The sequence below is a fragment of the Lampetra planeri genome, chromosome 13 (genome assembly GCF_965212315.1).
Source record: "Lampetra planeri chromosome 13, kcLamPlan1.2.h2, whole genome shotgun sequence".
NCBI lineage: Eukaryota > Metazoa > Chordata > Hyperoartia > Petromyzontiformes > Petromyzontidae > Lampetra > Lampetra planeri.
In genome coordinates this window covers 6,883,592-6,895,198 of record NC_136119.1, presented here as the reverse complement: position 1 = coordinate 6,895,198, position 11,607 = coordinate 6,883,592, and the positions used below count along the sequence as shown (strand labels likewise).

Below are 11,607 nucleotides of genomic sequence, written 5' to 3'. Positions count from 1 at the left end.
TTGTTTTTCATATAGCACCCGATACGCCCGGGCGTCTCAGAGCGCTTTACATCACATCTCAAATATTTTAAAGGGCACCACCCAGTGGCAGCTCTCCCTGCGGGCACAACGCGACATTGAGTGTGCCAGTAGAGGGCACTGATTGCCGTGTATGATCCCAATTGAGTACGCGAATTTATGGGTAAACATGTCAAAATGCATACGCTGATCAGGGAGCCTCAGTAAAGTCAAGACATCTGGAACATGCGATTGGCTACGGAGGAGATGGCAATCTACTGACCTGGAGAGGTAATAACCTGTCTGACTGGGAACACCTCGTGATGAACCTGGGGAGAGTGAGAGAGCCAGACACTTCTGGCTGGGATTTGAGAGGGCATGATCCAGTGCGACCAGGGTCTACAAATCCTGTGCACGGTGGAAATAACCGGTGGGTCCTCATTTAGCTCCACTACATCCATACACCGCGAGACAGATGAAGGAGATTGTCAACGTTGGGACGTGGCAAGCCCCTCCTGAAAAAAAAGTGGTATTTATTATAAAGTGATATTTTTTATAAAGCGTTATTCATTATAACACTTTTTTTTCAGGAGGGGCTTGCCAAGTTTTTGCAGTAGGGGAAGATGTTACTCCGTATAATCCCCAATAAAATAATCAACGTAAGAATGTTTTGGCCAATGCCAGTTTCATTGCAGGTTTAATTCTTTTTTTTTACTATGGGAGGAAACCGGGGAACCTGGAATGACATGTCGGACTGTTCCCAGTCGGACAGGTCATTACCGGTGGAGAGAACACACAAACTTTACACAAACTTCACACAAACTTCACACAAACTGCACACAAACTTCACACAAACTCCACACAAACTTTACACAAACTCCACACAAACTTCACACAAACTTCACACAAACTGCACACAAACTTCACACAAACTTTACACAAACTCCACACAAACTTTACACAAACTTCACACAAACTTTACACAAACTCCACACAAACCTCACACAAACTTCACACAAACTTCACACAAACTTCACACAAACTTCACACAAACTTCACACAAACTCCACACAAACTTTACGCAAACGTGCTCGAGTCGGGAATCACACCCTTAACCTTCTTGCTGCAAGACGCAAGTTCCACCACTGCGCCACACTTGCCCGCACGTGCCAGTCACGAAGAAGGGAAACCATCACATTCGGTTTGGATGGAATACTTCACACACTGCGGGGCGGGGGAAATGGTGTGGACGATTCCTGACCAAAAACGAGAGGCGTTCGCACGAAAGTTCGCGGTGTGCGAAACTCTCTTACTCACCTGGGGGCAAGGACTCAACAGCCATGAAAAAATGCGATTGCATTGGGTGGTTTTGTGCACCCAAACTTGGGGGTCGCAGTTTTTGGTTCAAGACTTGTGAGGGAGATAGAGGCAGGGGTTCAGCAATGGCCAGTATCTAAATCGTCAAGGTATTTACAACGTTAAACTTGAATGTTGCGACTTGCATTCCCAGCGCTATACCTAACAGTATATTAAATCCGAAGCAGACATTCCTGCAATGACGGGGGGGGGGGGGGGGAATCCGCAATTTGTGGCCAATGATCAACATTCCTGTGTTAAAATCCACACGCATGGATTCACATTCGACTCGGAGCGGGAACAGAGGGAAGTGAATCTCCCTGCGCCATGGTGGTGCATACACGTGCGTCAGTACTGGATAATTTGAAACGAACCATTTTAGTGGAAAATGCCTTTTATATCCAATTTTTTTCAGGTCCAAATTCCAACTCTGTGTGTAAAATAAATAACGGCGGTAAATTCCGTCATTGGGAGAGTACGCCCTCTAAAATAAAAGGACAAGGCTAAACAATATCAATCTAGATTTGAAGCTTTCGTGACTGCAGGAATCCATACTCTTTGGTTCTTTTAGGTAAAATCACGTAGGTAGAAAATAAAACAAATCACGACGTCTCTCTCCCACTTCAGAAAAAAAATGTCTTGCTGTGGGTTTCCCACTAAACAATATGTTACAAAATAGAATGTCTACGGCAATTACTTTATGGCCCAGATCTCTCTGCGGCGAGCGATGGGGGTAATGAGGCAACGCAGCTCGCTTAGTGCAAATACATTATCCGCTTTCCCGAGTGCTTCATTGTGTCCAAGACTACCCGCACTGCATTTTAATAAAGTTTCCATCCTTTGCCAAGAATTACTAGGATTTGGCTCACAGTCGGCCTACAGTGCAACTCTCCCTCAAGAGAGATGGAGAGGACACCTCCATCGGCAGCAGCCTCTGTGAGCATGCACATCCCATGGCAGCAGGGACGTGACTTCACCTCAACTAATCATCCAAATCCAACACTTTCTGTACATGATAACAAAATCCATTACAACAGGGCACAGTGTGCAGGCTGCAAACAAATACATGTAACCCACAAGTGTGCCTGTTGGAACGGACATGCTGTCCGACTCTTCGGAGTTGTCGGTCTGAACAACAATATGGCTACACAGTAGTAGGTTTTTACCCTTTAAACTGGTACAAAACTGACACCTTTATACAAGGCATCATGTTTGCAATAACCACAACACAAGCAGTCAAAATGCAAAAAAACAACTCTGATAATGTTATCAGAGTTGCAAACATGATGCCTTGTATAAAGGTGTCAGGTTTGTACCAGTTTAAATGGTAAAAACCTACTACTGTACTATATTTTGCCACTGGTAAAGGAGATGTCTCATAGTGAATATGCCTACACGTTCAGCTCCAGAGCTGGTGGAAGGCGAACAGCTTTGTACGCGCCATGAGGTGATGACATCGCATAAATATCCAACTGAACTTCGCAATACGGACAAACTTTTAAATCTGCGAAATGGCCCCGGCTTCCTGTACTCGAAAATATTGCAACGCCAGATAATTGCTGCGAAGTTGCAACGCTACGTGAACTGCACTGCTCAGAAGTTGACCCAATTCTGCCAATCAAAGGTGATCTAAATAACATTCCACATGCACGGCTGAGATCCAGAGAGCCGTTTTGGAAACAGGCACAACCTCTACATCACTCGAAGTTCAGCATCTAAATGGAATGGAATAATTCGTGGAATTCAAGCATCGTGCCCCAAAAACACCTGATCAGCGAGCCCACCAACACACAGCCTGGCTTCCACAATGCACAGCTCATCAGTGAGCCCACCACCACACTGGCCGCCACCACCTCACTGCCCGGCTTCCACAAAGCGCAGCTCATCAGCGAGCCCACCACCACACTGCCCGGCTTCCACAAAGCGCAGCTCATCAGCGAGCCCACCACCACACTGCCCGGCTTCCACAAAGCGCAGCTCATCAGCGAGCCCACCACCTCACTGCCCGGCTTCCACAAGCGCAGCTCATCAGCGAGCCCACCACCTCACTGCCCGGCTTCCACAAAGCGCAGCTCATCAGCGAGCCCACCACCACACTGCCCGGCTTCCACAAAGCGCAGCTCATCAGCGAGCCCACCACCTCACTGCCCGGCTTCCACAAAGCGCAGCTCATCAGCGAGCCCACCACCTCACTGCCCGGCTTCCACAAAGCGCAGCTCATCAGCGAGCCCACCACCACACTGCCCGGCTTCCACAAAGCGCAGCTCATCAGCGAGCCCACCACCTCACTGCCCGGCTTCCACAAAGCGCAGCTCATCAGCGAGCCCACCACCACACTGCCCGGCTTCCACAAAGCGCAGCTCATCAGCGAGCCCACCACCTCCCTGCCTGGCTTCTGTCTTCCATTGAAGCAATGAACAGCGCTTCACAGGATAAGCACAAACCACAGGAGATGCGAATACCTCATGTAAAGGTGAAAAATAAATGTCTCTATTCTGCAGCAAAGAAACAACAACCCATGAACCAAATAACTTCACACACATTTTAAGGTGGCGTGTCTGCAGTTAAAAAACTTTCAGACAAAGGAATGTAAGGGTTAAATCACTTAGAGCTGAATCTTTAATCGTTGCTCTTCATTGGCTGTACAAAGTAATAATCATCATCACAAGCCATGCAAGGCCTGGTGGGAGTTGTACCTTCATGCTGTTTATATGAGCATGCCTTTGCGTGTTATTAAACCGACCTTAACTAACCACTCAAACCCAGACCTGGGGTCAATTACAATTGTAACAGTGTTATTCTCAATGAATCTAAATAACTATGTAGTGGTAATTTCAGCTGATATCTGCTGCCATTATAATTACAATTTATTCATCCCAGGTCTGCTAAAAAAAAACTCCAAACGCCTGGTAACAGCCTCCAAAATAACAGCAGACTGCGCCTGTGTCAATGACAAGCAAGTGCATTGCCCAACAGGCTGCTCATCACAGCACACCTGGAGTCGTTGTTTGTTTGTCTCGAGCCAGCGAGTACGAGTTGGGTTAACCACAACACGGGAGCATATCAGGATGTTTCTGGCTCTAGCGGAGCCGTCAAATATGCGATGACCTTTGATCTCAAGCATGCAAACAATTTCTGACCTCTCCACCAAATTTGGGCGCTTGCATCAGGTCAGTTATGTTACATATCCGTTTAACACGTAGGCTTTCGCGACCAATATTATTCATAATAAAGGTTTTTGGGTCAGATCGCGTTATTTATAAATGTGTCGTAACCCTCCACCACCCGACACGGCCAAACAACACACCGGTGGGATAAAGAAGTGAATAATTTTGTCCTTTGTAAACGTGACACATATTTACTGTGTGGCCGTGTCGGGTGGTGGAGGGTTACGACACATTAATAAATAACGCGATCTAACCCAAAAAGCCTTTATTATGTCACATATGCCCGAGCGTGCCTTTTTCCGCCAACAATTGTTCTTGCTACACCACTGCAGTACCAGCAATATTGTGTCCCGCAGGATGCGAATTAAACACCTGCCTGTTGCACTCCAAATCTGGAATGTTCGTTTACATTTACGACGACGATGACAACAATGTCGATGTACGTGCACCTCTTTACATGAAACTGCATCTCTGATGCACCACGAATCTCCGTTGCAAACTAGCTGGGTAACTGGCTGAATTGGCCTTTCTATGTAACGAATAAATATTGATTGATTAATCGATATCAAGAGGCTGCACAAAACAATCGAGCATACATCACAGGCTAAAGAAAACATTTATAAATGTGTTTGATTTTAAAGAACACAGAGTCATAGGTGGAGGAGAAAGGGAGGCCGAGTGTAGATGACCACTGCCAGCCAACAAGATTTTGTTCAAAAATGCTCTGTCCAACCAAGGACAGCAAACGTAAAACACACCTGGGCCATGCAAAACAAGCACACACACAAGTGCACAAAGTGAAAGAGGAAATACGTATGTATGCTGAACTTCTTAAGCGCCGTATGTAGCCAACCGTGATAATTGGAGGTGCGTATATTTGCTTAGGTAACCTGAATAAATAGGTGACGAGCAAGTTTATGTGTAAAACAAGCTGAGGAAGTAAAATAAAATAAAGGGCCACATTCTTACAATGTCACAGCGAGTGGTTTGCCCTGGCTGATACTGGAGGCAACTAAACTTTAACCAGCCTGAGCACACCCCGCTCAACAAGAGACACACATTTGAGATGCCTTCCCTCCCTCGCTCGCTCGCTCGCGAACAACTGCTGGAATTTTCTCAACAGAACCAGTCAGCGAATTGCTTCCGAGGCTTGGCAGGCGAATGAGTGGCAAAGTGAACATCTCTGGGCTCGTGATCCGTTGGAGGCTGCTTAATTGCGCATTCGCTGGAGACCGATTTACATTCCACGGGGTATTTGCTCACACAATTGGTGGTCTAAGGACTTCAAGCAGGAGATGAGAAATCACCTTTGCCTGGTCAGTTTGTTTCCAAATGTACTATTTCCAGACAAACAAAAACACACATTCATCAAGAGCATTGCCTTGCTACGGAATATAAGATGCAGGACGATTCTGTATGTACAATTTGGCCCATTTCAGTGGCAACACGCTCACATTTCAAGCTGAAGTAACACTTCCTCTTCGTTTCTTTAGATGTGTGAAGATTCATTCGAAGATAACGTCTTTAAGCAAAGAAGAAAAGGTGCAAATCATTTTTACGCGAGTAACTTAAGGCTGAAGACTAACAAAATGTAAGTTTATTCCCTACGACAACACTGGAAATGGACAACCCGCTACAGTGCATATCGGACTAAACTAATCTGGAGAAATTACGTATGAAACTATATTTAATTTTCAATACTTATCTTCGCCCTCCCCCCAATCTCAATACGCTCATGACATGTGTCAACACTCTCCTCCGTAAGATAAATTGATTAGTTGAAAACAATGGGGTATCTATAAGTGGTTCGACAATACGGTTGCTTTTCAACCATTTTGGGTTTTACTTTTCCACGGCAGAGAGAACCCACAGATTGACTGACGTGTCGTTGGAAACTGCACTCGAATTAATAATAATAATAACAACAACAATTTCAACAGCGCCATAATCTGGCAAACCATTATAAGGGCCCTGAGGAAACAGAGATATTTTGAGGTTTAGAAATTACCACTTTCAATTACCGTGTGAACAGTTTTCCATGAGTAAGCAATGGTATATGAAACACCTCGAAATAAAAAAACAATAATATGCGTGCATCAACTCTCACCTGCATCTAAATTCATAGTATTCAAATGTCACCGTGAACCCCTACCACGGGTAGCGTGAGCGGTGGTGAAGTCCTTCAACTTTGCCTTTGATGTCACGTGTCCTATTACTCGACGAACGCTGCCCAGCAATGAACAAGTGTATTGCAGAATAAAGTGGCATTCTTGCTACCGAGTGTGCTATCATTAAACATTGAGAGATAAGGAAACTCACATAAATGGAGCAAATTGATGACCGTGCCCTAAAGAAGCGCGGGGAAGTGTAATTGCACCGAGGGACCCGAGTGAGACGACTGTTAAGAAAGGGTAATAGGTCAAAGGGCAGGGCACATCTCAAGAAGGAACGATGGCCAATTTACAACACTGGTGACGGATGGAATGGCTGTCAGAGTAGAAAATAAGCCCGAGATTACGATCACCATGGAGACGGAGCAATAGGCTCACGTGCAGGAGCTAGATTAATTGTGCCAGAGGGAGTGTGAGATGGTGATGGCTTTTGGGGGAGGCCTGCATCCAGCAGTGGATAGATGATGGCTGACGATAATGATGAACACAATTTATTTGAAAGCTGCTATTTCCAAAAACGTGTTAACCACCCCTTGAACATTTTTCGATTTGAAGCTTTCGTGACTGCAGGGTTTCATATTCTTGGTTCGTTCGGTAAAGTCACGTAGAAGGGAAATATTATTATTTTATTATTTCCCTTCTACGTGACTTTACCGAAAGAACCAAGAATATGCACCCCTTGAACAGTTTACCATTTGACAGATGACAAAGCACGGATGAAAATAATTTCGGAATAGTCATAACTGAGCAACGCAAATGTAGACACTTTAACCTAACAACACAAAGACTCAATGACTCACCCGTGTACGACCAGTGAGGCTCTCCTGTGAAAAAAACAACAAGGAATACGTGTGAATTTTTAAGCATGACATTTGGTTCGACACATACTTTGTTTAAACAGTACGTAACACAATACGATAACAACAAAACACCTACAATGGCATCCTTTCGTCATTGGAAGACGATGGGTTTTCAGTTTTCGGACAGGATTTAAATTGATTTGAACATTTCCTGTAATGACTGGAACAGCTGATTCTGGTTCGACATGGCCAGCCGCCGCAGTTGTCCCATCTTGTAAAATTGCCTCTGGTCCTGTCATGGCCGCTGAATGATTGACGACGCCGGTAGGTGCCATGCTGTGTACACACAGCACGCTTGTCCCGGAGCTGCTGAAGCCAGCGTACATATCGTAACCACGTGCGCCTACCTACCAGAGCTTCCCACTGATTGCTGTTGATGTTGAAAGTCTCTTAGGGCACGCTTGCACACGTCCTTGAATCGGGAGTTGTGGGCGACCAACCATTTCTCTTGGCACATCTGGGTGAAAGTTGACTTATCGCTAAACCAAGGCCATATGGATATGTCACAGTTTGTCCCGTGATTCTGGGTTGGAGGGGACTATTTCATAATCAAATTAAAAAGCAATAAGCAATTAACTTGTAACACCACGCATAGAAATTATGTAAAGGCAATGACGGCTACACCAGCATGCACAAAACGGGCTACTCGACAAAAGTAAAGCTGAAAACCGCTTTAAATTTAGTGGGGAATGCTTCACTGTGATTTAGGAGCGAATTCACGCAGGATTAAGAAGAACATATGAGTGTGTGAAAAAGAAAGGTTAGATTTGTGAAGACACAAAGAACACGAGCGTTACGCCGCCGTGTACAGAAATGCCGTAAAGGCCTCGGTGCGGGGTGATTAATTGGTCAGGTCGGATATGCGACGGTCGGATATGCGAGGTTCTACCGTATCACACAAGGTTTTCACACAAGGCATCATCCACTCCTCAACAACTTATCCTATACAGATGTATATAGCAGCGCCTTAGCCCAAGGCGCTTTACAACAGCTGTACAATTGTACATGAGATGACAGTGGTTAAAATAAAGAGTGGGGGTTATTGAAAATGTTGGTGTAGTTAAGAACAGGTGGGAGAGGTTAAACGGGGGGTTGGGGTTGGGATCGTGAAAGGGGTTGAGGTATGTCTGGTCATACATATAGCTGGGGGCTGGGGGAGCAGGAATAGGATGGGCAAGAGAGAAGAGATGGGGTTGATTGTGTTGCAACTCTCTGATATTTCACAGCAAACAAATATGTTCCCTTGTTGGGTCTCATTCTTATATGCGGGTATATATATTGAAAACAAATGATTTTAACAAGTCCCAGCCTGGCTATCCCGTCGTTTCAGATATTATCTGGATTGTTTTGGTATCGGTTCATGAAAAAAGTCACGCAAATGTATAAACAAAAATTATAAATCACACCATTAACTGCGAACAGCTTTATTCACTGGAGTATTATAATCTGCAGAAGTATGCCCATTTCGTTATAAACCTGTAAGCACTTTAATGGAAATGTGACCGAGTTCATAACAATTAAGCTGGATCAGATGTAAAAAAAAACATATATAAGCCTCCTTTTGAAGGGGGCAAGATTTGTAGTGAATTTAAAAAATGGTATGCATAGACATTCAGCGGCTGGCTGAAAACATTTTTATATAAAACATTCAATGCAGGACCCTCCTACAAGAGTGTGGCTTACCCGTGTAAATGAATAATTGTTATTGTATGACAAATGCCTCCCCGTATTGCCTGTAACAGACTGTGGGGCAATTGCTGTTCCCGAGCACCTGTGAAGGCCGGCACTGTGGCGCACGAGGGGGGGGGGGGGTGGCCAACACCACGCCCGGTATTGTATGACTATATCTCATACCACGTATAATGACTGCACTGCTAATACGCTCCAACAAAATGTTAATATAAAACGCACAGGTACATTTTTTGTAAGATTATATCTTCATGCATTTATATTTTAATGAGTCATTTAGTTCAGAGCCCTTTGTCAACTCACTGGTGGATGAAGGCCTCCAAATGCATTTTTGTTTGACCGGAGCAGTTCAAATCTCGGCACGAATATTTGCTGTGGAACTGGAATCGAACCCAGGTTGCCCGAGTTATTCCATAGTGCGGTGTTCTCACCAGGACACCGCCCGTAGGTTACTGTGCTTGGTTCATGCCCCGACATTACTTTGTCTGCAAGTCGACATCCACATTGGTCGAGACATTTGACCGCAAACCGCAGAATATAAATGGCAGTCACTAATCCCAAAGAAATGCTATGAAATTAACCGCCCCCCCCATATTTGAAATCTAAAGTTGCGAGGTGCGTTTTATAAGCCGGTACGCATGTGCGTGAGTGTGCGAGAAAGAGACCAAGTTTGAATAACCTTACTGACACTGTGCACACTATTTGCGGTGCGTCTTAGAAACACACGAGAGCAATTGCAGAACTGGAACACAATTGTTGATACAACTGTGATGCGTGTCCTAGTTGTGGGGGTCAACTTTGCTTACCGGTGGCGCTGTCTGCAAATCGTCCATTCAGCACCAGGCAGATGCCCAGCAGAGCCAGCACACGTCCGCCGGACGGCCCAGACATTCCAAACGACCTTTAAAAGGAAAAAAGAGTGGATGCACGAATTGTCAAGCACTTTTAATTGCGTACAGACTCTGCGACAAAGAACGCTCAACGTGTACTTTACGTGTGTAGTAGTAGTAATGTCGTATTCGTTATTGCTGCAGACCATACCGGTAAAAGTTGCCCTTCCTCGTGAAGTTGGTGGTGCTCTCGAAAACGTGACCTTTTGAAACTCAAGAATGAGCACGTGTTGAGCTCGACTCTTTTTTATATTTTGGAGTGGGGGGGGGTTTGGGTGCTCAATTCACAGTCTTATCCGTCTCAACTTGGCCTCCGGTTTTGGCAAGCTTTTGGGCAACCGAGCGAGTTGTGCCCCGTTGAAGGCGAGCGAGCGAGCGGACACCCACCAACGGACGAGCAGAGGGCACGCGACCACCGGACAACCGTGAGCGAGACGAACACGTGCTGACACAGATGACTCTCTTGCACACTCTCTGCACACTCATTCACTCGCTCGCCCACTTCCCTCCTCCAGCGCTGGTGGGAGGTGGGGGGACGGGAACCAGTGGGCGTGCTTGTAAGAGGCAGTGGCTTCTTCTATGCTGGGTGAGAAACTGGATGAGGGATTGATCTTCATTCACAAGCCCGCCCTGCCCCCCCCCCAACCAAACCCCCATCCTCCCTCTCCACCTACCCACCCTCATTTTGTCCGAAAATTCTAAACCAATTTGCATTTATATATTGGCCCAGAAATGCGAGAGAATCTGAAGATGCTGTTAAAGAAACAGTGGACATATATTTATGTTTTAGAAAGAAAGAGGCGCGCGTAAATCCGTCTTTGTGTGCGAGTCTGAGGGTCGATATGGGGGGAGTCGTAGGCGCAGTGGAGCAGTGAGCGCGCTGCGCTACGAACCTGGCGACCCGAGTTCCATTCCAAGCTCACGGCCAACACGAGTGACGATTATCTGGGCCAGTTCTGGGCCGGTGTGTTAAACATCAGTACTGGGAAGACAAAGGCATCTGGGTGTGCCGTACCGGCCTTCATATGTACTTTACAAAACTTGCCCCAAGAGTCTCTTGAGGCTATACGGGTTATATTTGTCATTGTACATGTGAGTATTCTACAGGAGTGTATATGGACCTCTGTATGACTCAATGATTTTCTATGTGAGTCGTAGTGTTGTGCGTCTATGAGTCTGGGTTAGTCAATACAACTCAGATTTACAGAGTATCTCCATGGAACCATCTCAAAAGGCACAAACAGTGGACGTCAATCCGGGTTTTGTGTGTGCGAGTCAACACAATAACATCGGAATGACATTTCAATGCGACTGAATCTCATTAAGACTGCTTTTTAAAAAAAGTTATTCATTCAATCCCCCATTCATTTATTCGCGCAGTTTGAGAACGTGGTGCGCATTCGTGATCACCCATCTCAACAAACACGATACAAACAGCACAAACAGGACAAATATTTACAGCAGTACGCATTTGTCC

The 11,607-nt window shown here is 45.6% G+C and overlaps 1 protein-coding gene across 1 annotated transcript in view; it reads right to left on the bottom strand.

Moving 5' to 3' along the window:
- LOC144721999 (carbonic anhydrase 14-like) overlaps positions 1-10,653 on the bottom strand; it is a 56,787-nt gene extending 46,134 nt beyond the window's left edge. Inside the window, exons 1-3 of the mRNA XM_078600028.1 lie at positions 10,282-10,653; positions 10,047-10,141; positions 7,492-7,515 (exon numbers count right to left, since the gene is read on the bottom strand). Coding sequence (XP_078456154.1) covers positions 7,492-7,515; positions 10,047-10,131 — 109 coding nt within the window. The 5' untranslated portion in view covers positions 10,132-10,141; positions 10,282-10,653. The remainder of the gene's footprint in view (positions 1-7,491; positions 7,516-10,046; positions 10,142-10,281) is intronic.
- Positions 10,654-11,607: the final 954 nt, after the last annotated feature.